The sequence below is a fragment of the Erpetoichthys calabaricus genome, chromosome 16 (assembly GCF_900747795.2).
Source record: "Erpetoichthys calabaricus chromosome 16, fErpCal1.3, whole genome shotgun sequence".
Taxonomy (NCBI): domain Eukaryota; kingdom Metazoa; phylum Chordata; class Cladistia; order Polypteriformes; family Polypteridae; genus Erpetoichthys; species Erpetoichthys calabaricus.
The window spans coordinates 3420850-3448136 of NC_041409.2; the positions used below are offsets into that span (position 1 = coordinate 3420850).

Genomic DNA, 27287 nt, shown 5'->3' on the forward strand with positions numbered 1-27287 from the left:
TGACATAACGACGGACTTGCCCACACCTGCCCATGAAATAGCCTTTGAGTCAATTGTGCAATTACTTTTGAGCCCCTGAAATGAAGGGATTGTGTTCAAAAAAATGCTTTAGTTGCCTCACATTTTTATGCAATTGTTTTGTTCACCCCACTGAATTAAAGCTGAAAGTCTGCACTTCAACTGCATCTGAGTTGTTTCATTTAAAATTCATTGTGGTAATGTACAGAACCAAAATTAGAAAAAAGTTGTCTTTGTCCAAATATTTATGGACCTAACTGTATATATGCAGATAAATCCACAATTACAAAATTTGCTCCAGTAAACCTGAAAAATCTATGGCCTTGAAGAAGAGACTGGAGTAACCCCGCCATAACACATGCTAAAGCAGTGGTTCTCAAACTGTGTGGCTGGCCCCCCTAGAGGGGTGTGAAGTAACAAAAAGGGGGGCGTGAAGATGTGAAAAAAAGAAAACAAGAATTGAAAATATGAAAAATATATCTATTGAAACCAAAACAAATTAACTTAAACTACATTCTGATACTAGAAAAATAAATATAGAGTTAGATAAATGTCGATAAAAGTTAAGTAGGTATATTAAAATATACATCTATGATATATCATTAATTAAAAAAGAACAAATTGGTGTTAGTGGGCTCCTTTCAAAAAAACGTTAGGGGGGCACAATTAAAACTGTTATGAAAACTCAGGTCGCAAATACTTAAAGGTTGAGAAACACTGTGCTAAAGGATGACCCAACATGCGTATTTCAGGAAACCCATATTAACTAGTCAGAGCAATCTTATCAGAGACAGAGAACTAGAAAACATTCAATTAATTAAAAAGGTTCAAGTAATCTATACTGTTATGTGTATGTGTTTCATAATTAGTAATTTGTAGTCTGTATTTGCATCATACCTATAACCTTGTTAAAGAGAAAGGCACTATATAAACAAAATTTATTAATATTATTATTGCTATTATTATTATCATTATAGAGCATTGAGCGTGCACTCAATGAAGAACAATATTCAAAAACTAAATTGAATTGAAACAATATTCTAACCTTTGTCAACCCAGGCTCGAAAGGGGCTTTCGTTGTCGATGACATGGTAGAAAGTCAGTGGCAGAATGAGGAAGGGGCTGTCACTGGCTGTGTCCACCTGGAAGGATACATTGCGTTGGTCCAACCTTATGGTCTCGCCTTCTTTAGTAAGTGAGCTTTGAAGCAGTTTGCCTGTCACCTGGCAGCCAATAAGCAGGCTCTTTCTCATGTTGGCCACGCGAATCATAAGTGATGGTCGTCCTTCGTAGCTGCAGATAACGGCATGGTGGCTGAATTTCACAGTCTCTCCGCGCTTTTTGGGCCTGGCCAGTTTTGCTAGAAAGGTACCTGTAATGAAGATTTCTAGCACCATTGTAATCACCAGCTGAATGATGAGAAGAAGAATGGCAACAGGGCACTCCTCTGTGATACAGCGGAAGCCATAACCAATTGTGGTCTGAGATTCCAGGGAAAAGAGGAAGGCTGCAGTCAAGGTCTGAACCTGCATGACGCAAGGAGTGTGATTGGAAGGTGGATCAAATTCTAGAAAAAAAAAAATATTGTAAACCATTTAGTTAAAAAAGTAAAAGAGAAGGACTTGAACAGAGAACATCATTATATGCAGATGATATGGTACTGTATACATCAGACCCACAAACATTCTTACCAGTAGTCAATTTGAATAAAAGTGTGCTTTTTCCAGTGAACTCTAGCACACAGTACTAGACTAGACATCTATCCATTTATTTTATCAGAAGGGTTTAAATATATAGGGGTAAACATCACAAGTAAATATAAAAATCTTTTTCAACACAATTTTGCTATCAGCTTGGAAAAAAAATCAAACAAGATATAAACAGATGGTCCAAACACCATCTCACATTAGCAGGGAGAATCAGCACTATCAAGATGAACATCCTTCACAAGCTTCTTTTTCAATTTCAAAGCATCCCCGTACACATTAACAAATCATTCTTTAAAAAGTTAGACTCAATTACAACCTAATTTATTTGGAATTCGAAACAGCCTTGCATTCAAAAGATCTAAAGCAGAAGGTGGCATGGCACTACCTATAATTTCAATTTTATTACTGAGTGGAAAATATACAAGCTAAGATTTGCATTGGGTGTGACAAGGATGGATAGGATTAGAAATGAGTACATTAGAGGGTCAGATCAAGTTGGACGATTGGGAGACAAAGTCAGAGAGGCGAGATTGCGTTGGTTTGGACATGTGCAGAGGAGAGATGCTGGGTATATTGGGAGAAGGATGCTAAGGATAGAGCTGCCAGGGAAGAGGAAAAGAGGAAGACATAAGAGAAGGTTTATGGATGTGGTGAGAGAGGACATGCAGGTGATGGGTGTGACAGAACAAGATGCAGAGGACATTAAGATATGGAAGAAGATGATCCACTGTGGCAATCCCTAATGGGAGCAGCCGAAAGGAGAAGAAGAGTCAACATACCAATAATCCAATTGTTCATCAATTTGGAACCAATGCAGCTGTACATGATAATCACCTTTTTTCTACCCTCTCAAACCTACACAGTATTTAATCTTTGGAAAATGTCTGGGATTAAAATACTTAGAGATTTACATATGGATAATGTCTTTGAATCTTATGAACAATTATGTTTCAAATTTAACTTCCCATCAACACATTTTTTCCACTATTTCCAAATCAGAAACTTTGCTAAAAGGAACCTGTCTAATTTTCCTCACCTCCCACCCATTTCTACTCTAGAAGAAATACTGATCAGTCTTGAAGACTCAGACAGCATCTCAATAATATATAAAATATATTAAAGTCTCTTCCTTTCAAAGATCCTAGGGTATGGTGAGGAAAGGACATTTCACTTAATATCTCAGAAAAGGAGTGGAAGTCAGCCATGTATAGAGTACACTCTAGCTCCATATGTGCAAAACATGTAATCATTCAACTTAAAATATTTCATCTATTACATTTATTTAATTTAAAATGGTCCAAAATGAATCCAAGGCAAGATCCAACATGTGAATGTTGCCATTTGAGCTCTGGCCTCACTGGGCCACATGTTTTGGAAGCGCACCAAAATGACATCATTCTGGACAAAAACCCTTGAATGCCTATCAGACAGCCTTGGTGTTACAATCACTCTTAACCCAATAACAACTGTGTTTGGTGGACTCCAGGACGGGCTTAAAGTTGGAGAAGGACAAACTGATTGTATTTGCCTTCACCACACTACTAGCATGTAGACTTACTCTGCTTAAATGAAGAATCCCAGCCCACCTTTTATAAGTCAGTGGGTAACTGATGTTCCATACTATTTTAAATATGGGGATAAAAATCAAATATACACTTAGAGAATCTGTTCAGAACTTTTTTATAATTTGGCAAGATCTAATTATAAAAATTTTGGAATAAGCAATTATCCATATTACTAACCGAGAATGGTAAACCGGATGGCATGGACACAGGTGCACGGCGATGGGACCATGAGACGTACTGCGCAGGTGCGTACAACACGCGTCTCATAAACCACAAGCGAAGTCGTATCCACCGTGAACGAAGGAGTCACGGCCCAAAAACGAAAGAGCTCAACTGACGTAAATGAGAAATGAAGCAACAACGCGCCCATAGCTAACAACTCACAACACAGCCGACACAGCCACACAAAAAAGAGGATTCTGCACTGCAGCCCAGATTCAAACGGAAGAGGCTACGGCGGCCCCACAGGTCCACAATGATAGTACGGAAGGCGCAGGCGTCACCGCCATATTGTGAGTGGCACTACTACGGAAGGCGCAGGCGTCACCGCCATATTGTGAGTGGCACTACTGCGGAGTGAAGTTAGGAATAATGTGCTGCTTGGGATTGTACAAACCGCTGAACGCTTTACACCGAATTCAAACACAATACAGCTCAACAATACAAACACGAGCCCACCTGGATAAGATCAATGAACGCGGGCGCCTACAATGCGCGTCTGAAACTGCGGAAGCAAAGCAGGCACGGGTTCAAAATGAACGACCTCGACTGACGGATATACAAACACGAGCCCGCCTGGATAAAATCAATGAACGCAGGCGCCTACAACGCGCGTCTGAAATGCCGCAAGCAAAGCGGGCACGGCTCCAAGACGAACGAGCTCGACTAATATATTTCAGGATACCCAACGCCGGGGGTAGGCGAGCAAAGTGAGCAGGGGGCGGAGCCCCCCTTGTATCCAAGAAAAGAACATTCTCCCTTCTTTGTTGTTTTGAAAGATTTGCTCTTGCTATTGGCTCTCCTCTCCTTCTCTCGGAGGCGGGTTGAATTCTGTTTTCTTAAGTTCGACTTGATTGTATGGAATGTTATCTTCTTCCTTGTATGAATTAGATTTGATTGTATGAAATGTTATTTTCTTGAAATACAATTTAAAAATCTTAGAATTTTAAATTATTTTATTTTAATATTATGTAAGTTTGTGATGCTTTTATTCTTGCCTTTTACATGAGCACAGTGGTTTGTAACCTGGTGGTCATGGGGCTGCATTGTGAAACTGGTTTTAGTAAAAACTGATGAATATGACAGGCATCCTGCTAGGAAAGAATAAAAAAAAACCTTTGCTCCTTACTACAAAATTCCTGCATGTATACCCCCAAGAGAGGAGTCAGATGAGGTGGCTTGGGCATCTGATCAGGATGCCTCCTGGATGCCTCCCTGGTGAGGTGTTCCGGGCACATCTAACTGGGAGGAGGCCCAGGGGAAGACCCAGGACATGCTGGAGGGACTATGTCTCTCGGCTGGCCTGGGAACACCTTGGGATTCCCCCGGAAGAGCTAGAAGTAGTGGCCGGGGAGAGGGAAGTCTGGGCATCTCTGCTCAAGCTGCTGCCCCCGCGACCCGACTGGATAAGCGGAAGAGAATGGATGGATGGATGGATGGATGGTATACCCCTAATAGAGGTTGGGCAGGGCCTATGCAAGTTCACATTGATAAAGGAAGAAATTGGCAGATTTCAACAAACAAGCACCACATCAAGAATCCCGCACAAAAACATACAAACCCTCACCCAACAAGTCTCCATGCACCAGAGCCACCAGGTACCACAAAACCCCAAACAGGAACCAGGTGCCTACAAATGTTGCGGAGAAGAAGAAAAACTTGTAACGCCACTGCATGTCTAGAAAAGTTGTCCACAGATCCCGCAAGTAGAGGGCACCGCGGCCGCTGATGTGATTAATACGAACGTTGCTCCTGCCATCTTTAGATAGGACACGTCTTCTACGTCGCAGGGCTGCTGTGGTATTCGAGCCTTGAGAGCCTGGGCTGCCGAGAAGAGGCTTGAGCACATCCGTCTGGGTGGTCTGGCTGTAGAAGACCTTGGTCGGGGACGCAGTGTGAGTGGGAGATGTAGTAGACATCTTTGAGCAGCTGTCAGGTAGAGAGAATTAGAACAAGTTTAGAGAGTATTACTAGCTTACCTCGAAACCTTTGTCTTCCTTACCTTGAAATGTCCATCTTCCTTATAGAAATACATTTTGACCCTATGACTTATGACCTAGGAAAGGAAATGAGTTAGGTTAAAAAAAAATCATCCTGTTGTAAGAGGAAAACCAAAAGATGGAGGCTTAGCAAAAAACGGTCCCTGAAGAAGACCCTTTAGGCATGAGCCAGAAATTAACATGATACTGAGGTGTTCTAGAATTGTCACCTTGTTTTACAGGATTCTGCAAAGGAAAGAGAGTTTCATTTGAACTTCATGGGCAAATCATTTCTCCTAATATCAAACAGTTGGCTTTATTTGGGAAGGCACCTTTGCAAAACTATAAAGAAACAGGGACTGCTACTCCTCATCATTTCATGTCTAGGCATGGAGGTGCTTCCTTCTTGGAGTCCTAGCTCTTATACCTGCTGGTAGTCAATGAGGTTGTGAATAAGGTCACCTGTCTAAGTGAGCCACAGGTGATTGCTTCATATAATTATTCTTTGATTTCTAAATGTCACTGAAGTTCTAGGGTGTTGTACCGTGTTAGCCATTATGAATGTAGAGAAAAGCCAAGCAAAATAACACCTTTTATTGGCTAACTAAAAAGATTACAATATGCAGGCTTTCGAGGCAACTCAGGTACATCTTGCCTGAAGAAGGGGCCTGAGTTGCCTCGAAAGCTTGCATATTGTAATCTTTTTAGTTAGCCAATAAAAGGTGTCATTTTGCTTGGCTTTTCTGCTAAATGTCACTGAACAACTTCTAGCCATACAGTTGTAGTCTTTCTGATAGCTAAGTATTTGTATTATAAGCATCAAACATATATCAGATCGTGTCATAAAGGAGTACACATGGAATGTCTAATAAAATGGGCTATCTGTATTAAATTGGCTTAAATATTTAAATAAACAGCCTGTATTCTTTCTCTAGGCAGGAACAATTCAGAGCCTTTCTTCCTTCTCCGTCTTATCTTTTCTTTTGAAAATGTACTCCCCACATCCGAAAGTTCCATCACGTGAACCAGTTCTGACTGCCTGATCTTCCATCTCTTATTATCCATGTCTGTCTCTCCCGTTCTACAACTACAACACAAGCCCTTCTTGCATGTGCGCCCCCTCCTTCTACTCTGCTCAGTGAAAAGCTATCTCTCTCCAGTTACAGAGCTCTCCTCAGAGGCCTTGTGTGAGTGAGTGTGTGGGGTTCGGCAGTTACATAATTAGAGATTTCTTTGATTTCACTCATCCTACAAAGGAATGTGTTTCTTTCTTTCTTTCTCTTTTTTTGTTCCCTGTCATAAGAGAAAGTTTGATTTTTATCAGTCAGACTTGGCCATGTTAGCCTCTTCATGCTTTGTTTGTCATCTGAAAGAGAGTTCTGTGTCGGGAACTTTGTCTACCAATGATACGGGAACACTCGAGATTCTCACGATTCCCTTCGCTCAGCAGGCCAACTAAGAGATGGAAAGACCCAATACAGCACTTGTATATACAGTATAACCACCCTATCTAACCAATTTGCAGGATGGTCACCTTTCGGCCCCTAATTTGAGTCGGCCTCACTCACTTGTGCACCTCTCACAGGCTGCATTTTGCAAACCCCCTGTCATCCCTACCACCACCATTTTGTCTTTCTCCACGGACACTTTGATTATGGCAGACTTCTCTCTTTCTCGCTCTACCTATCCCTTTCTTTTTTTTCCTTCATTTGTACTCCCCCCCCCCCCCCCCCCCTCAATCCAGGGGCGAGAACTCTAAAAGCCCCTTTTGTCCAGCTGCAGATAAAAGGAACAAAAGCTTCCACTCACAAAGCTCCTCTGTGTGTGAGGCAGTGAGAGAGGAGGCAGAGACACACAGTCCACTGACAAAGACCTCTCATTTGTATTCCACTAAGCGAGAGAACTGCCCGAACAGAGTGTAGCCAAAATTTAACTCTTCACACCTCTTTCAAGCACAAAGTCTTTGAAATTTATAGACGGCAGTACATCTCTGTAGCCTGAAGAAAAAGGAGTTCTTTGGCTGGACAGGAAGTTCTGCATTTATGTCCTCTTACTCCATCTTCACACTGTGCTTTGCTCAGTGAAACTAACTGGTGGTGAGTAAGGGGAAATGAATTAATGGTACAACATTTTAATATCCTGTCCAGTTGATCAGTTCTCATTCAACTAAATATATGTTTTTGATGAAGATGGCATCTGCATTTTTCAAAGCAGCATTCATTTCATACACAATGTTTCTCAGAGGATGGCACACTGGTGTCTCACAGTGCTACTCTATTTGTTTGGGTCCAAATTTCCCATCAGTGCCCTTGTGAAGTTTGCACATTCTCCCAATGTTTGCATTGTCCTTCTTCATTTGGTCTGGTTTCTCTCACTTTTGATTGGTTAGGAATGCATGAGTGTGCCTTGGGATGGACTAGCGTTCACTCTAGAATAATGGAAAAGGGGTGTTAAAAAAATGGATGCGCTGCACAGATAATTCATTGAGTAATTCACATGAAATGCTGCAATGGGCTGACATTCTAGGAACTGTTCCTGTGTTGTACCTGATGCTTGTTGGTTAGGCTCCAGGTTCTCCACAACCTTGCTCTGCATAAGCAGAATAAAAGAAGGGCCGAAGTGTAAAGTTGTTTGATATAATGCCATTGATTCTTGTACTTTTTGCAGTTATTACTGAAATTGGCTTCACAATTTCTCCTTGCAACCCTGATTTGGATTAAGGTGGTTTGACAATATTCAGTCAGTCAGTCATTTTCCAACCCGCTATATCCTAACACAGGGTCATGGGGGTCTGCTGGAGCCAATCCCAGCCAGCACAGGGCGCGCACACACACACACACACACACACACACACACACACTAAGCACAATTTAGGATCGCCAATCCACCTAACCTGCATGTCTTTGGACTGTGGGAGGAAACCCACGCAGACACGGGGAGAACATGCAAACTCTACGCAGGGAGGACCCGGGAAGCGAACCCAGGTCTCCTAACTGCGAGGCAGCAGCGCTACCACTGTGCTACCGTGCCGCCCTTTGAAAATATTATGTGCCACTATTTCCTATTAATCATCTCACTTTATTATTATACACTACTAGCTGTCCCCTTCGGCTCTGCCCACATAGTAGTATAACAGGACAACCTTTAAAAATCAATAAAAAAAATTAAAAATGATGTAATTGTGGCAAAGTGGAAGGTAGGTACACAGGCGTCAGAATAGCACACAAACCCACAAACAATTTGCGCACGGTCCTCTTTAATGCTAAAAACAAGAAATCGACAGCAGAAACACGAAACGCAGTTTATAGCATTCCATGCAGTTCTTGCCCAGCGGTATAAATGAGAGAAACATCAAAAAGAATCGCAACACGTATACAGGAACATCGCAACGCCGTCAGAAGAAAGGACTCACTATCATTGATCTACACGCATACTAAATCAACAGGGCATACATTTAACTGGGCCAATGTACAAGTAAAATTTAAGGCCAGTACTAAAAGTGCTAGAGAGCTGGCCGAATCTTGGCTATCAAATGAGAACGCCATCAACAGACACTTGGACATAAATCCAGCATATGCAAATTTAAGAAGAACATGTTCATAATAAGTAAACTATACACCAACCTCCCCAATATCACACTGACTTAGCCACCTCCCCCGCCCCCCCCCATGTAATTGTTTGCTATATATTGCCTTTGATTCTTGTAAGTCTAAGTATTATCCTCTGATAAAGGGGTTGAAAGCTCAGGAATAAAAAGTACTTTATGATACGTGATTCATTTTTCTCCCTTTGTGGATCTCCAGTTGCAAATATATATATATATATATATATACAGTGAGTACGGAAAGTATTCAGACCCCCTTCAATTTGTCTTTGTCATATTGCAGCCATTTGCTAAAATCATTTAATTTTTTTCCTCACTAATGTACACACAGCACCCCATATTGACAGACAAAAAAAAAGAATTTTTGAAATTGTTGCAGATTTATTAAAAAAGAAAAACTGAAAAATCACATGGTCCTAAGTATTCAGACCCTTTGCTCAGTATTTAGTAGAAGCACCCTTTTGAGCTAATACAGCCATGAGTCTTCTTGGGAAAGATGCAACAAGTTTTTCACACCTGGATTTGGGGATCCTCTGCCATTCCTCCTTGCAGATCCTCATCAGTTCTGTCAGGTTGGATGGTAAACGTTGGTGGACAGCCATTTTTAGGTCTCTCCAGAGATGCTCAATTGGGTTTAAGTCAGGGCTCTGGCTGGGCCATTCAAGAACAGTCACAGAGTTGTTGTGAAGCCACTCCTTCGTTATTTTAGCTGTGTGCTTAGGGTCATTGTCTTGTTGGAAGGTAAACCTTCGGCCCAGTCTGAGGTCCTTAGCACTCTGGAGAAGGTTTTTGTCCAGGATATCCCTGTACTTGGCCGCATTCATCTTTCCCTCGATTGCAACCAGTCATCCTGTCCCTGCAGCTGAAAAACACCCCCACAGCATGATGCTGCCACCACCATGCTTCACTGTGGGGACTGTATTGGACAAGTGATGAGCAGTGCCTGGTTGTCTCCACACATACCGCTTAGAATTAAGGCCAAAAAGTTCTATCTTGGTCTCATCAGACCAGAGAATCTTATTTCTCACCATCTCAGAGTCCTTCAGGTGTCTTTTAGCAAACTCCATGCGGGCTGTCATGTGTCTTGCATTGAGGAGAGGCTTCTGGTAGGCCACTCTGCCATAAATCCCTGACTGGTGGAGGGCTGCAGTGATGGTTGACTTTCTACAACTTTCTCCCATCTCCTGACTGCATCTCTGGAGCTCAGCCAAAGTGATCTTTGGGTTCTTCTTTACCTCTCTCACCAAGGCTCTTCTCCCCTGGTAGCTCAGCTTGGCCGGACGGCCAGCTCTAGGAAGGGTTCTGGTCGTCCCAAACGTCTTCCATTTAAGGATTATGGAGGCCACTGTGCTCTTGGGAACCTTAAGTGCAGCAGAAATTTTTTTGTAACCTTGGCCAGATCTGTGCTTTGCCACAATTCTGTCTCTGAGCTCTTCAGGCAGTTCCTTTGACCTCATGATTCTGATTTGCTCTGACATGCATTGTGAGCTGTAAGGTCTTATATAGACAGGTGTGTGGCTTTCCTAATCAAGTCCAATCAGTATAATCAAACACAGCTGGACTCAAATGAAGGTGATCTCAAGGATGATCAGAAGAAATGGAAAGCACCTGAGTTAAATATATGAGTGTCACAGCAAAGGGTCTGAATACTTAGGACCATGTGATATTTCAGTTTTTCTTTTTAATTAATTCGGCAACAATTTCAAAAATTCTTTTTTTTGTCTGTCAATATGGGGTGCTGTGTGTACATTAATGAGGAAAAAAATTAATTTAAATGATTTTAGCAAATGGCTGCAATATGACAAAGAGTGAAAAATTGAAGGGGGCCTGAATACTTTCCGTACCCACTGTATATAGTACATACAGTTTATGGATTGGCTTGTGCCTAATGCAGCTCATATAGGTTGCAGCTCTCCACAGTCCTGAACTGAATGATACACGTTTATGAATTCACTGATTATTAAAAGCATGCTTCAGTTAACAGCCCAGTGCGCTGTCTATATTTACAAGGATTACTTTACCCACATTCCAGAAATGATATTCATTTTGATATTCTGCCTTTACACACTGCCCTGTTTTATTATTATGATTACTCCTCAGTTATCTGTCATTACTTCCTGTAGGAAGGTGTCAGATGAGATATCAGATAAGCATTTTTCAGATTTCATTTCTTGGCACGAAACACTGTTATTCTTTTTTGTCTGTTATTAAAGGAAATAATTTGAAGTTATTCTTAATAAAATGTTCATTAGGAGAAACACCTTGGCATGTTCACAAACAGGAATTGTGATAATTTAACCTAATATCCAGGGTGAACAAACCTTTATTACATATATTTAATCTTTCAGCTTTTTGACTGCAGCCTGTGCTCATTTTGCTGATAACCATGAAAAACTCAAACTCTACTTATGAATAGTGAGCTCAGTCATTCACCTAAACCCATTATTTTCATTTGGCTTTTTCTTAGCTACATTTTAGTTGTATTTCCTGATAGACTGTATGGGTATAGAATTAATATATCCTTCAGGGATCCGCAGTCTTTACTAATCCCCACTATTCTCAGCTGTCTTTACCGGTTCTTCTGTATTGGCGATCTGCGCCACCACCACCACTTAATGAAGGCACCATGCAGCCCCCTATGATGATGGATTGAAGGCGGGTGTCTGTCCTTGAGACCAACTTCATCAAATAATATCATGTGAAGCGTTAAAACAAAGAGGACTGATTTACGACCATTTGTGTTGTGTTTTTCTGTCCTCCTATCCATTTGACCTTAACTTTTTCTTTTGTTACTTATTCTTTAATATTATTACCTGTTCTTTTCTGTTTTTCATTTCATATAACTACGAGCTTTTTGCCATTATTTAAAGCACTCTGAGCTGCATTGCTTGTGTGAAAATGTGCTATATAAATAAATGTTGTTGTTATAAACTTTAATGCACATTTTTGTACCAATGTGTGCCACAGAAGTCTTTTTTTAACCAGCATGACACAGACTAATGGCAAAAAAATAAAAAAATAAAATCTGGAGTGGTTTCCCCTAGTATTTCTCATATACTCAGACATGGAGATGGATGTTTGGTGAGTAAATTATAAGACACTGATTATATTTTTATATTATGTACATTAAAGAACCACCAACAACAAATCAAAATCAAATGAACAATATATTGAACAATTATTATATAAGTAAAGTTGAATAAATTGGACTCTGTAGCTGCATGAATAAAAAAGTACCACTTACGGTTAGCTGAAATACCTCAAAAATTGATAGAAATCTACGTTTTTTACCTAATACTTGTATGCAAAATTTGGTTGACCTAAATGAAAGTGTACTCAAGTTATCGTGTTTCCGCAGACACACACACACACAGAGACACATACAGTAAATACATACAGTATTTCCAAAAATGGTATTTTCAGACTACAGAAGTATAAAACATTGAGATTCATCAAAATCTTGAAGTAGAATTTTTGGACGACTACAATACTTTTCCCAATGAGAAAGTAAATTTGACTCAGGGAGGTCTAAAACGTTGAGATTCATCAAAATCACGAGGTCGAATTATTGGAAGATTACAATACTTTCCCTATACTTCGTATATGAGAAAGTAAAAATTCACAACCATCTGAGAATTTAGTGCCAGCTGTTACTTGATCATGGGCTGTTCAAAAGAAAATGGGGGCAGAGATTTTGATTTTGGCTACATTTTGCGAGAACATTAGAAGCTGTTTCTTGACACAGAAGACAATGTAAATACATGGAATAAGTTACATGGTAGTTTAGTAGATATTAATATTTTGTTGGATTTTACATTTCTACTCAGTTATATTTTCAAAAGGCAAATAACAGGTAATAGGATTTTCTGGGTTGGAATGTTTGTGTTTTAATTTTTCTCGTGTTCTTATTCGTGCTCTGAACCCACTTTATAGGACTACAGAGAGCTGGAACTTGTTCAGCACCATTAGACACAAGGAACATGAGGAACTTGAGGAACCTAACTGCACTGAGTCAATGAAGGCACTGAAGCCACAGGGCTAACTACTGTGTCACCATTAAGCATAGATATTATACTGTAGCGTATTATAACATTCTCATACCTGACTAATCCACTTCAGAGTTGTACTGTGTTGGAGCCAGTCTAGCAGCAATATGAAGTTAGCAAATATCAGATCAAAGTATGAGCTATAGGCAACTGAGACATCAGGTGAAAAAACTCCAGTCTAATATTTTTGCAGAAATATATATACATTATATATAATAATATATTACTTACAATATTATTAGAATTTCTGTGCTTGAGGGGTATTTAGAGCTTACTATGAAATATTAAGGTTTATGGTTGTCGGTGAAAAAAATAGGTTTTCACAAAGCTTATGAATAGAAGCACTGTTCATATTTGAAAAAATAAACTTTACACAGAGTAGTATTTTCATCACTAATCAATAAATTTGGTGGTCTCCTCACTGAAACAAATCTTGTTGAAAAATATTTGAGTAGCATGAAGGATGAAAATTTATGGCACATCCAGAACAAATCAAAAGGTGAAATAATAATGCATGTCCGTTAAAGTGACAATTGCCCTTTAAGACGCAGCAGATTACAGTATTGAAATGTGTCATCCAACTGAAATCCATGACAGGAGCGCTTAAATGCTTCATGGGAAAACAGTCAAGCACATCCTAATGAAAATTATTTTCAGTGGATCTCTTTCATCTTTTCTTACTTCTTGATAATTACCATTTGAAAGGTCTTCTATATACATCGAAAGTACAAAATCAAATTTGACATTTTGAACATCTGTTCTTACATAAAATATCTTTGTTACGGAAATAAAATTAGAAGAGTCACATTTGAGGTCTGTACCCTGAGTTTAGACTCAGTACCTTTCACATCTATCTATCTATCTATCTATCTATCTATCTATCTATCTATCTATCTATCTATCTATCTATCTATCTATCTATCTATCTATCTATCTATCTATCTATCTATCTATCTATCTATCTATCTATCTATCTATCTATCTATCTATCTATCTATCTATCTATCTATCTATCTATCCTGGGCCTGGGGACGCTGCACACTCCTCCCAGAGTCTGTCCTTGTCCTACTTAAGTCCTGGTCCCTGAAGTTGAATCCCATGTTGTGATTTTGGACTTGATTTGATTGTAGATTGGGTCTTGCTAGTGAGTTTCACTGACCGACACATTTTTTTGTAGAGGAAAAAGAATTATTGAGGGATGAAGACATTTCAAGAGTGGTGTGTTATGTGATGCTCATGCATCTGATGGTATGTTTATCACTGTAATTTGCCTTTACACTTATTTCTCTTTTTACTTATTAATGAATAAAAATTCCAGTGTTGGACTTTCAGCTGGCACACATGTCACTACTGTAAGTGTGTTTTGCTGTAAGGCTGGTGCCACTTCCAGGGTTGGGTCCTTCCTGTTTATTCCCCATATAGCAAACAGTGTGTAATGAATAGAGCGGGTTCAGAAGATGGATGGATTTGGGGCAGCTGAGTGGCACACTGGACAGCACTGTTGCCTATTGGTCCTGAACGTCGATATCCCAGAGTGCCAAAGAAAGGTGTGCCTGCTCCAGGTTGGGGATGAGGTGCTGCCTCAAGCAGAAGAGTTTAAGTATCTCGGGGTCTCGTTCATGAGTGAAGGAAGTAGGGAGAGGTAGATAGATAGGAGTAATGTGAGGAGTTATGTGGACTTTGAAACAGTCAGTCGTGGTGAAGGCGAAGCTCTTGATTTACCGGTTGATGTACACTCCTATCCTCACCGATGGCGCACTGCTAATGTTAACACTAAGGTCTACATTGATTACTTAGATTTCAACCCATCAACAACCCATGGACATTTTGCAATAAACCATAGCTTTAAAAATACTTCAAATCTTATAACTTGACTATCCAGTCAATCCCTTTTTTAAGTCATGTGTTTCCTTCATTTTCCAGTAGTTATTCTCCGTATACATTTTCTCTCTGCCTTCCCTTGGGAAACATTTCATCAACTGTATTAATTATTTTCTCTTTTTCTGTTGTGGGCAGGAAGTACATGAGGTAGAGGTCAGCCTCTGAAGGTGTGCCAGTCCATGTCAGAGCTGATGCACACACAATCACACAAAACAAACTGAGACTGTGCCAGTTAGCCTAATGGTATACCTTTGGACAAGTGCGCCAGTCTGACAAATGCCTCACAAAAGACACCAGTATGCGATAGTCTTTCAAAGTTTTCTTTAAGTAAAAAAGCCTCAGTAATGTCCAAATTTGTTGCTATTGCATAATTTAATCCCAAATTATAATAAAGCAAATAAAAGCAGATAAACCTGCCATTTTGTATATAGGTGAAGTACAGCTTTTTTGTATGACAACTGATTTTTTCTGTAACATGTTTATGTATACCAAAAGAATTCTATTAATGGTATAATCTTTATTCACACAGTGCATCCGGAAAGTATTCACAGTGCATCACCTTCTCCACATTTTGTTATGTTACAGCCTTATTCCACAATGGATTAAATTCATTTTTTTCCTCAGAATTCTACACACAACACCCCATAATGACAACGTGAAAAAAGTTTACTTGAGATTTTTGCAAATTCATTAAAAATAAAAAAACTGAGAAAGCACATGTACATAAGTATTCACAGCTTTTGCCATGAAGCTCAAAATTGAGCTCAGGTGCATCCTGTTTCCCCTGATCATCCTTTAGATGTTTCTGCAGCTTAACTGGAGTCCACCTGTGGTAAATTCAGTTGATTGGACATGATTTGGAAAGGCACACACCTGTCTATATAAGGTCCCACAGTTGTCAGAGCACAAACCAAGCATGAAGTCAAAGGAATTGTCTGTAGACCTCCGAGACAGGATTGTCTCGAGGCACAAATCTGGGGAAGGTTACAGAAAAATTTCTGCTGCTTTGAAGGTCCCAATGAGCACAGTGGCCTCCATCATCCGTAAGTGGAAGAAGTTTGAAACCACCAGGACTCTTCCTAGAGCTGGCAGGCCATCTAAACTTAGCGATTGGGGGAGAAGGGCCTTAGTCAGGGAGGTGACCAAGAACCCGATGGTCACTCTGTCAGAGCTCCAGAGGTCCTCTGTGGAGAGAGGAGAACCTTCCAGAAGGACAACCATCTCTGCAGCAATCCACCATTCAGGCCTGTATGGTAGAGTGGCCAGACGGAAGCCACTCCTTAGTAAAAGGCACATGGCAGCCCACCTGGAGTTTGCCAAAAGGCACCTGAAGGACTCACAGACCATGACAAAGAAAATTCTCTGGTCTGATGAGACAAAGATTGAACTCTTTGGTGTGAATGCCAGGCGTGACTTTTGGAGGAAACCTGGCACCATCCCTACAGTGAAGCATGGTGGTGGCAGCATCATGCTGTGGGGATGTTTTTCAGCGGCAGGAACTGGGAGACTAGTCAGGATAAAGGGAAAGATGACTACAGCAATGTACAGAGACATCCTGGATGAAAACCTGCTCCAGAGTGCTCTTTCAGGATTAATAAAGTATCTATCTATCTATCTATCTATCTATCTTGACCTCAGACTGGGGCGACGGTTCATCGACAACCCTAAGCACACAGCCAAGATATCAAAGGAGTGGCTTCAGGGCAACTCTGTGAATGTCCTTGAGTGGCCCAGCCAGAGCCCAGACTTGAATCCGATTGAAGATCTCTGGAGAGATCTTAAAATGGCTGTGCACCGACGCTTCCCATCCAACATGATGGAGCTTGAGAGGTGCTGCAAAGAGGAATGGGCGAAACTGGCCAAGGATAGGTGTGCCACGCTTGTGGCATCATATTCAAAAAGACTTGAGGCTGGAATTGCTGCCAAAGGTGTATCGACAAAGTATTGAGCAAAGGCTGTGAATACTTATGGACATGGGATTTCTCAGTTTTTTTATTTTTAATAAATTTGCAAAAACCTCAAGTACACTTTTTTCACATTGTCATTATGGAGTGTTGTGTGTAGAATTCTGAGGAAAAAAAATGAATTTAATCCATTTTGGAATAAGGCTGTAACATAACAAAATGTGGAAAAAGTGATGCGCTGTGAATACTTTCCGGATGCACTGTATATATTTTTGTTAATTTCTAGTTTTGTCTTCAGTAAATTACTTTCCTAGCACTCGTGTTCACCGCTGTGAGTGAAATTGCTTTATAAAAAACACTCAGGTTACAGTAACAGGCAACATCGGAAGTAGGGATAGCCAATACATTGGACATCATATCAATAACATACAATTATGAGGTAAAATAAATTCCATGATTACTTGCAATATTATAATGCATTAAGTAAAAAAGACTGCTCACTGAACACTGTGTAGTTTGTTGAGTTAAATGACAGCTGTGCAGCCGTTTTTCACTATAAATGCCAACAATAAAGCAGCAGTTGTGATTGGCCGGACTAAAGTAAAAAAAATTACAACACAAGTTTATTAATTAATAAGAAATGGCAATGCCTGGACCAGAGTGCTGCCTACCTTAGAGTTACAGGAGATAACAATACATTGTCTGTGGCTGTGCTGCAACCTGCTGCTCCTTTGTTAGTTAAACTGTCATTTGAGGAAGTTAATTCATTCATTCAAAACACAAGGAAGTCAAAGCCCAGAAAAAATATGAAATAATAAATATTGATATAAGAATCTGCGGTGGACTGGCGCCCTGCCCGGGGTTTGTTTCCTGCCTAGCGCCTTGTGTTTGCTGGGATTGGCTCTAGCAGACCCCCGTAACCCTGTAGTTAGGATATAGCAGGTTGGATAATGGATGGATGGATGATATAATAATTAGCAGATATTACACATAATCAGTTATCAGTGCTGGTCCACATTTTTTATTAATACATGTTGTTTTGGAGAATGGGTATTAAGAGGAAATATTACTTCATTTAATTTTTCATCAGTCATTTTGTTATTAATTTAATTACCACATTTTTCCTAATGCTAATTGTACATAAAATCCCTGAAAATCAACTGATTTTTAATAGAAATTTCCATGGGAGACCTGAATTATAAATGATCACATTTGCACACCTCACCCGCGTGAGGAGAGCTCATTGGACTCCTCCTTATATAGAGATGAACAGGGTCAGTCGCGAGTGACCATAGGACACTAGCACTCCTCCATTCTGTTTCTGTTCTTGGTGTCCCAATGTGGCACTTGGTGCCACTGCTCTACTGCCAAGCTACTCTCCTGTGTATGGAAATCTCATCTCAGATAAAGGAGCACTGGAATCATCGGAAGAAAAGATTCTCTCATCAGACTGGACGGCCAGCACAGGCTCTACTTCTACTATAGGATGCCCAGAAAAGGGCAGGCGGCTATTTGGCCGAAGTCTCCAGGATTGTGTCCCTGTCTAATTGTGTCTTTAACTTTCTCTTTTACAATTTTAATCTCTTCCGTTGCCAACTGGCCATAGTTCATCAGTTACTTATTGGACAAATATTGTTTGTTTCCATTTCATTTCTGTGTATTCTAACAAATTGATATCTTTATATATGTCCTAATTCAGTATTCAGTAATTAGAATAATCTACACTTGTATTTTACCTGAAAATGTGTTCACAGCACTCTGTGCCTGTACTCAGTGAAGAGTTCTACACAAAAATAAGTTGCATTGTATTGTGTTGTATTAGTACTGCCACTGAACTACACTAAGAAAGTCTTAACAGAAATGTCACCAGACATGGGACCAGCTAAGTGAGTCTGACAGAAAAAAGATAGTCTGCTCAAATTACCACCACACGTGCTAGTTATAATATGAGATGGACTCAGCTCTGGCAACCACAGCTGTAAGAAGGTCATGAAGGATCTTGGATGACTATGGGAAACATAACCATGGTAGGACCGAATGACTCTGCAAGGGGGCATCACAGTACTGCCACTACTACCACCATCTACAGCGACATTGACTCTGCCTTAATCACCGTGGTCCATTGACTTACAGAAGTAGAAATCCATTCCTGCTATTTGATACTGAATGCTCGCCATTCCTGACTCTGTTTGAACATCTTTACATCTTTATGTGTACTCAATATGCATGTAGTAATTTGTACAGCTTGCGGTTTATAGCTACCTCTGAAAATCTTATGGTGTGTTGTGCCTGCTATACAAAATAAAGTGAATCTATACATATTAATAAAAGGCAAAGCCCTCACTGACTCACTGACTGACTGACTGACTGACTGACTGACTGACTCATCACTAATTCTCGAACTTCCCGTGTAGGTGGAAGGCTGAAATTTGGCAGGCTCATTCCTTACAGCTTACTTACAAAAGTTAGGCAGGTTTCATTTCGAAATTCTACGCGTAATGGTCATAACTGGAACCTGTTTTTTGTCCATATACTCTAATGGAGGAGGCGGAGTCACGTATCGCGTCATCACGCCTCCTACGTAATCACGTGAACTAAAAACAAGGAAGAGATTTACAGCACGAGTCAAACGCGGGAACGAAGGTAAATGACGTTAATTTTTGAGTGTCTTTTAATACTGTGTAAGCATACATATTAACACATGTGCAATTAAACGTGTGCATTTACGGGGTGATTTCTCAGGCTTAAAAGCTCGCCTTTTATCAAACGCGGTAACAAAGGTAAATGACGTTGTTCACTGTCTTTTAATACTGTGTAAGCATACATATTAACACATGTGCAATTAAACGTGTGCATTTACGGGGTGATTTCTCAGGCTTAAAAGCTCGCCTTTTACTAAAAAGGTAAATGCAAACTGTTTTCATTCTGAAGGGCACAAACCACGTTAGATTTCAGATGTTAAACGCGCAAAAATGTCGGTACACCAGATAAATAAGCGCAACATATTATCAGTTGTATTGTATGCTTACAATACATATAGAAATGTGTTAATCGTTAACTAATATTATGGGATGGTGTTTTTCGACTCGCTCCTTGATTTAAACGATTGCATTTCTTGGTGGGTTTGCGTAGCTTATTGTCAATATCTTTACACCTCTTTTTAAGACTTAATTTAAAAAGGTTTTCTTTTCTTCTTAATTAAAATTTAAAAGCAATACTTCACCGCTGCGAAGCCCCTCTAGCACTGACGTCCGAGGTTCGATTACCGTAAGCGAGTGCAGTGAGTGTGTACGCCTGATGAGCCAAGAATAAGGGGGAAAGACGTGTCGCGTACTCTTTGCATTATTTGACAGTAAACTATTTTCAATCATTCTATGATCTGCTTCTCACAACTGAAGGCACCGTGGCTGATGTTACCTCACTTGCTGGCCAACCATAAGCGTTACCTGGTAGGTAACCAGCCACTCACTTCACTCCCTTACGGGAATCGAACCTCGGACGTCAGCGCTACAGGCAAAGCCCCTAAAATTGCGCCACGGCGTGTGGTTCGTTTATTTGACAACATGTAGATCGGGGTAATTACATTCACGGCATTCGTAGTCTGATTCACAATCTGATTGTATGGGTGGTTACCTACCAGGTAACGCTTATAGTTGGCCACCAAGTCAGCTCGAAGTGATCACTCGAGTGAAGGCAGCTTCACAAAAAAACAGATCCTTAACAAACTGTTATTAGTATATTTTCCCTCAATTTAAAAAGGTTTTGTTTTCTTCTTAATAAAAATTTAAAAGTGGTACTTCGCCGGTGCGAAGCGCGTGGATTTGACCGACTGACACATACAGACATATTCATGAGTGCAGGTACTTCGGAAAGAAAGCACCGTGTAAACCTAAAGTTTAAATTAAGTTCATAGACCTACAAAAGGTTGCCATTCATTGCTTTTCTTCTGTACAACTATACGTTGCATTCTCAAGAGTGTGCTTGCACGGCTTCGGATATAGACATATATATATATATATATGTATGTATGTCTATATATAAATATGTAAGCTTATAAGTACTGCCTTACTTCTCTTTAAGAAAGGAAGATGTAATGATACTTGATTTAAACGATTCCATGTCTTCCTGGGTTTGCTTAGCTTATTGTCAATATCTTTACACCTGTTTTTAACACTTATTGATTGAAAGGTGCTTTCACAAAAAAAGTTAGGGCTTTGCTACAGGATACACCCTCCACAAGTTAAGCAAGTAAAAATAAAATATATATTTCTGTTTTATTTAAACCTTTTAAGTTCGTATGCATAGCCCCATTTGGCTGTTTAATTTGTTTTTTTCTTTCTTCAGTAATATTTAATCTCCTTAAAGAAAAACAACATATCCATTTTACTTTTTTTGTATCTCTTTAGTAATATTTTAGTGTAAAAGGATAACCAGTATTTAAACCTTTTATGTTACTTTATAAATTTATTTTACACAATGTTGAAAAATTAATAAGAAAGCTACATATTTTGGCAGCTGCTGCTTTAATTTTCAATGAAATGAAAAAACCTCTCCAAGAGAAAACGTCAATGAAGAAGAAACAGTTTGCACTATCTAAAAATCAGAAACCCTCATTTATAAAGGTTTGCTGCAGATGACTTAACTGAAAATAAATGAATAGTTCCTATGTGTATAATACATATTTATCTATTTTACTTATGCCTTTATTCCAGCAACTTGCAACATCTGAGGTACAATTTGTTACATTACTTTTGTTTTTTGCAGCACAGGCAGGTGAAGTGACTTCCTCAGGGTCACACAGTGGTGTCAGTACCAGGATCTGAACTGACAAGCTCCGGGTTTACTGAAATATTACTGAAGAAAGAAAAAAAATGAAAACGGGCAAATAGGGCTATGCATACAAATGTCCATCCATCCATTATCCAACCCGCTATATCCTAAATACAGGAGCCAATAAGTAGATATGTATATATACAGTATATATATATATATATATATATATATATATATATATATATATATGTGAATGTATGTATGGTATATATGTATGTCTATATTTATATCTATATATATATATATGCAGATATGTAAATTTGTATATATATATATATATATGTATATGTGGATGTGTATATGTATATATATGTATATGTAGATATGTATATATATGTATATATGTTTATGCATATATACGGTTACATAACCTCTTTAACACACTACTTCTCCGCTGCGAAACGTGGGTATTTTGCTATATATTTATATATATATATATGTGTGTGTATGTATGTATGTATGTGTATATGTATATGTGTGTGTTTATGTATGTGTGTATATATATGTTGATATGTCTATATATATATGTATATATATGTGGATGTGTATATGTATATATATATGTAGATATGTGTATATGTAGATATGTATATATGTTTATGTGTGTGTGTATATTATATATATAAAAGACAGCAACACTCATAACAATGACAACACAATTACATTGACAATCATGTTACGTTATTTTTAAAATGTTTCCTTTTTTTTTCATAACCTCTTTAACACACTACTTCTCCGCTGCGAAGCGCAGGTATTTTGCTAGTGTATATATATATGTGGATGTGTATATGTATATATATATGTATATATGTAGATATGTATATATAAGTATATATGTTTATGTATATATATGTTTACATAACCTCTTTAACACACTACTTCTCTGCTGCGAAGCGCGGGTATTTTGCTAGTTGATTTAAATAAAGACAATGGTGCAATATGGACAACATTCTTGAATGGCCAATGATGTGCCTAATACTTCTAGGTGCATAAAATATAAATCTTCTCTATACAGAGGATGACAGAAATAGCTTTGCTCCCCTTAACATTTGATAATTTATTAACCTTTACGGTATACATCAGCTTATACTAGCTGACTACAACATATACAATAATCTCTAATGAGAATTATCTAATTAGATTAAATGGGCTTGAGAATGTTATGTTTTAATTAAAAAGATAAACAAATGAAATGAAATGATCCACTGGAAAATGATTGTAGGCCTTTAATGACCTCTTGGGCACGGCCATCAGCAGTGTGTCTGTTTGCGGAGAGAGTGTCGACCTTGTCGAGAGGTTTACTTACCTGGGCAGTGATATTCGTGTCTCTGGTGACTCTTCCTATGAAGTCAGTAGATGGATTGGGACAGCATGGGGGGTCATGAGGTTGCTGGAAAGGGGTGTGTGGCGCTCCCGATATCTATGTAAAAGGACGAAGGTCCAAGTCTTTAGAGTCCTGGTGCTTCCTGTTTTGCTATATGATTGCGAGATATGGACGCTATCCAGTGACTTGAGATGAAGACTGGACTCCTTTGGTACTGTGTCTCTTCAGAAAATCCTTACTGTCTACCACACTACTTGGTAGCTTATTCCAAGTGTCTATGGTTCTCTGTGTAAAGAAAACCTTCATACTGTTTGTGTGAAATTTACCTTTAACAAGTTTCCAACTGCGTCCCCGTGTTCTTGATGAACTAATTTTAAAATAACAGCCCGATCCACTGGACTAATTGCCTTCATAATTTTAAACACTTCAATCATGTCACCTCTTAATCTTCTTTTGCTTAAACTATAAAGGCTCAGCTCTTTTAATCTCTCCTTATAACTCATCCCCTATTCTAAATTGGTATGATCTGCAAACGTAACCAGTTTGCGCCAGTCTGAGCCAATTTTGCACCCATCTACAATAATCACCCTGAACTCCCACTTCTTTTAGTTTGATGCCCAACCTCTCATGTAGCACCTTGTCAAATGCTTTCTGAAAGTCCAGATAAATAATATCATATGCTCCATTTTAAGGTGGCGCAGTGGTAATACTGCTGCCTCGCAGTAAGGAGACGTGGGTTTGCTTCCCGGTGCATTGGCGATCCTAAATTGTGCTTGGTGTGTGTGTGTGTGTGTGTGTGTCTCCTGTGGTGGGCTGGTGCCCTGCCTGGGGATTTGTTCCTGCCTTGCACCCTGTGTTGGCTGGGATTGGCTCCAGCAGACCCCTGTGTTAGGATACAGTGGGATGGACAATTGTCTGACTGCTCCACTTTGATCGTATCCCTTTGTTGCTTCCTCATAGAATTCCAGCATGTTAGTAAAACATGATCTCCCTTTTCCAAGCCCATGCCGACTGTTCAGTAAAACTCCTGTCCTTGCCACGTTTTGCTCAATCTTATCCTTTATAATTCTTCCCATTAATTTTCCTGTGATGCACATTAAGCTTAATGGCCTATTATTACTTGGATCTGCCCAGTCACCCTTTATATATAATGGGATAATATTTGCCTTTTCCCAGTCCTTCATAATTTCCCCAGTGCGCAGTGACTTCCTAAAATGTGTGTCAATGGTTTATATATGTACTCACTAGCCTCTTTAAGAACTCGAGAGTAAATATTATCTGGTCCTGGTGATTTGTTTGATTTCAGCCTATTTAATCTAAGCAGTACTTCTCCCTCTACGATTTCTAAATCAATCAGAACCTCCTGAGTAGTCCCTTTTACCGCTGGGAGGTTACCTACTTGCTCACATGTGAGGACCTCAGAAAAATGTGAGTTAAGAGCATCTGCTGTTTCATTGTCTGTATCTTTTAATTCTCCTTTACTATTCCTGATGCACTTCACCTCCTCCTTGACTGTTCTTTTACTACTAAAATACTGAAAGAATCTCTTAGTGCAGGGGTGGGCAGATTCAGTCCTGGAGGGCCGCAGTGGTTGCAGGTTTTTGTTCCAACCCAGTTGCTTAATTAAAAAACAATCCTTGTCAATTATTTAATTGCATGGCTTGCTGGTGCTTTAACTCTGCCATGTCAGGTCATTCTCATATCCTAGATTTATTTTCCTTTCTAAGGATATCATCCAAATGATCTGAAGTCCAAATAGTGCGTGATAAATACACACAGGTGAAAATGGTAACAAGCTAAATGGAGAAATGCTGGTCTCTTTTGTCATTTGCGTGGTATTGCTAATTAGGAACAATTAAAAACCAAGAATACAGCTGTTTAAGACTAAAATAAGCAATAAGGGTTCAAAATCTTAACGAGCGAGACAACTAAAGTGAAGCTGAAGTGTTACTTGAGCAATAAGGGTTTCTTATTAAGCAATTGGGTTGGAGCAAAAACCTGCAGCCACTGCGGCCCTCCAGGACTGAATTTGCCCACCCCTGTCTTAGTGTCATCTTTCGTCTTATCTGCTATATTCCTCTCCAACTATCTTTTAACCTCCCTGATATCCTTTTTAATGGTTCCCTTCATGTTCTCACACGCACTACGACTCACATTGAAGTTATTTGTCTTATTCTGCTTATACAGCTGATTTTTCCTTTGCAGCTTCTTTTTTAATTCTCTATTAATCCACTGTGGAGTTTTTTTTTTAATTTCCTATTACTTCCAAATGTAGGTATGTACCTGTCCTGCATTACATGTAAAACATTTCTAAATCTGTTCCACTGCCCCTCGACTGTCTCCACTCTTCAAAGCTTATCCCAGTCTATCCTTCTTAGACTTTGCCGCATCTGCTTAAAATTTGCTCTGCCAAAGTTAACCTTAACAGTTTCATTTTTTGCATCTGCACTCTTCCAAAACACTGACAACTGTATTATATTATGGTCACTTGCCCCTAGTGGTTCAATCACCTCTACACCCTCAAATCTATCTTAATTATTACAAAACACTAAACCCTGACAAGCTTCACCCCTTGTTGGTGCTTTAACATGCTGTGTTAAAAAACAGTCTCTGATTACTTCTAAAAACTCCTGCTCTTGTACCTCACTATTTGTAAACTTATCCCAATTAATATTCGGTAGTTAAAGTCTCCCATGACTATAATATCTCCCTGTAAACTAGCCTTTTTAATATTACTAAAAACATATGCATTGAAAGTAGTATCTGCAATGGTGTGGTCTATAACACACTCCTAAAATAAGCCATCTTTCCCTAATGCTTTCCACATAAAGCCAAGTGTCCACACTAGCTATTTAGTGTATTCTAAATCAATTATTATTGATGAATTAAGCAGTATTAAAAATTATTTAGATATAAGGGTTAATTCCTGTGTGTTCTGTTTGTAGCTAGTAGGTTCTCCTTGGGCTTCAGTGTGACATACCAAAGACACACATGTGTTTTTTAGACTAACTAGTAACTGTAAATGGGACTGGTGTGCATGAGTATATCTGCTCTCTGACTGACATCCATTCCAGTGCAGGGTCCTGCTGTGAACCAGACATTACCAAAATTGCCCTTACCTTCCAGAGTCCCTAATGTGGGTTAAGCAGGCTCAGAAAAATGGATGACGTATTTATAATTGTGCACAGTATATGTTAATGTGATTTTGTGCATGACAGAGCCCTGCGATGTCCTGGCACCTTCTACTGCCGGGATAGGTTCTAGTCCTCTGGGACCCTGGGTTTGAGAATGGTATGTGATTTTTGAGTTATGACTTTGTAAACTGTACATTTCACATAAAGTATAAACGTTTGAACAAGTAACAGGGATAAGAAAGCCCAAGCGAAAAATTGGATTTACAGTGGAACCTTGGATTGCAAGTAACTTGGTCTGCGAGTGTTTTGCAAGACAAGCAAGAAATTTTAATAAGTTTTGACTTGATGAACGAGCGAGGTCTTGCAATACGAGTAGTATGCATACGCTTCGTCTGCCGAGCCTCACGTGATCACAACTTCTCTCTCTTACTCACTCACTGCGGGATTGTGGATTACTCGTATTGTCAATATCTGTGCTAGCATATACTGTTAGTGTGTGTGCGAAAAATGTACCCCCATGAAGAAAAAGGTTGAAAAGGAAGGTGGTAAGAAGAAGGAGATGATTACGGTGGAAGTTAAGAAGGAAATCATTGAGAAGCACGAACGAGGTTTGCGAGTGGCCGACATTGCAAGATTTTATAACAAGTCTACGTCGACGATTTGCACAATATTAAAGAAGAGAGACGAAATAAGGGGGCTAGATGAAGCAAAAGGAGTCATGAGAGTATCAAAGCAACGAAGATGTAGAAAAGTTGCTTCTCATGTGATTCTGTGAGTTGTAGTGAAAGTCATCCTACACAATAATCCTCCTCCTCCTCTCCTCCTCTCTCGTCTCCCTCACACCAGCCACTATTCTTTTCAAAGGTAAAGTGCAGGTTGTTTTGTTTTATGTATTTTTACTTTATATTTTTTATTAATCATTTTTATATAAATATTTGTGGGTTGTGAAACGAATTATCTGAGTTTCCATTATTTCTTATGGGTAAATTTGCTTTGATATATGAGTGCTTTGGATTATAAACACGTTTCCGGAATGAATTATGCTCGCAATCCAAGGTTCTGCTGTACTTG

At 39.3% G+C, this 27287-nt stretch overlaps 1 protein-coding gene across 6 annotated transcripts in view; it reads right to left on the reverse strand.

Moving 5' to 3' along the window:
- Window positions 1-27287, reverse strand: part of LOC114666816 (ATP-sensitive inward rectifier potassium channel 10-like) — a 48886-nt gene that overhangs the window by 17673 nt on the left and 3926 nt on the right. For all 6 annotated transcript variants that reach the window (XM_051920180.1, XM_051920179.1, XM_051920175.1 and 3 more), the window contains exons 3-4: window positions 5079-5440; window positions 1064-1585 (exon numbers count right to left, since the gene is read on the reverse strand). In XM_051920180.1, the coding sequence (XP_051776140.1) occupies window positions 1064-1585; window positions 5079-5430 (874 nt within the window). In that variant the 5' untranslated portion in view covers window positions 5431-5440. The remainder of the gene's footprint in view (window positions 1-1063; window positions 1586-5078; window positions 5441-27287) is intronic.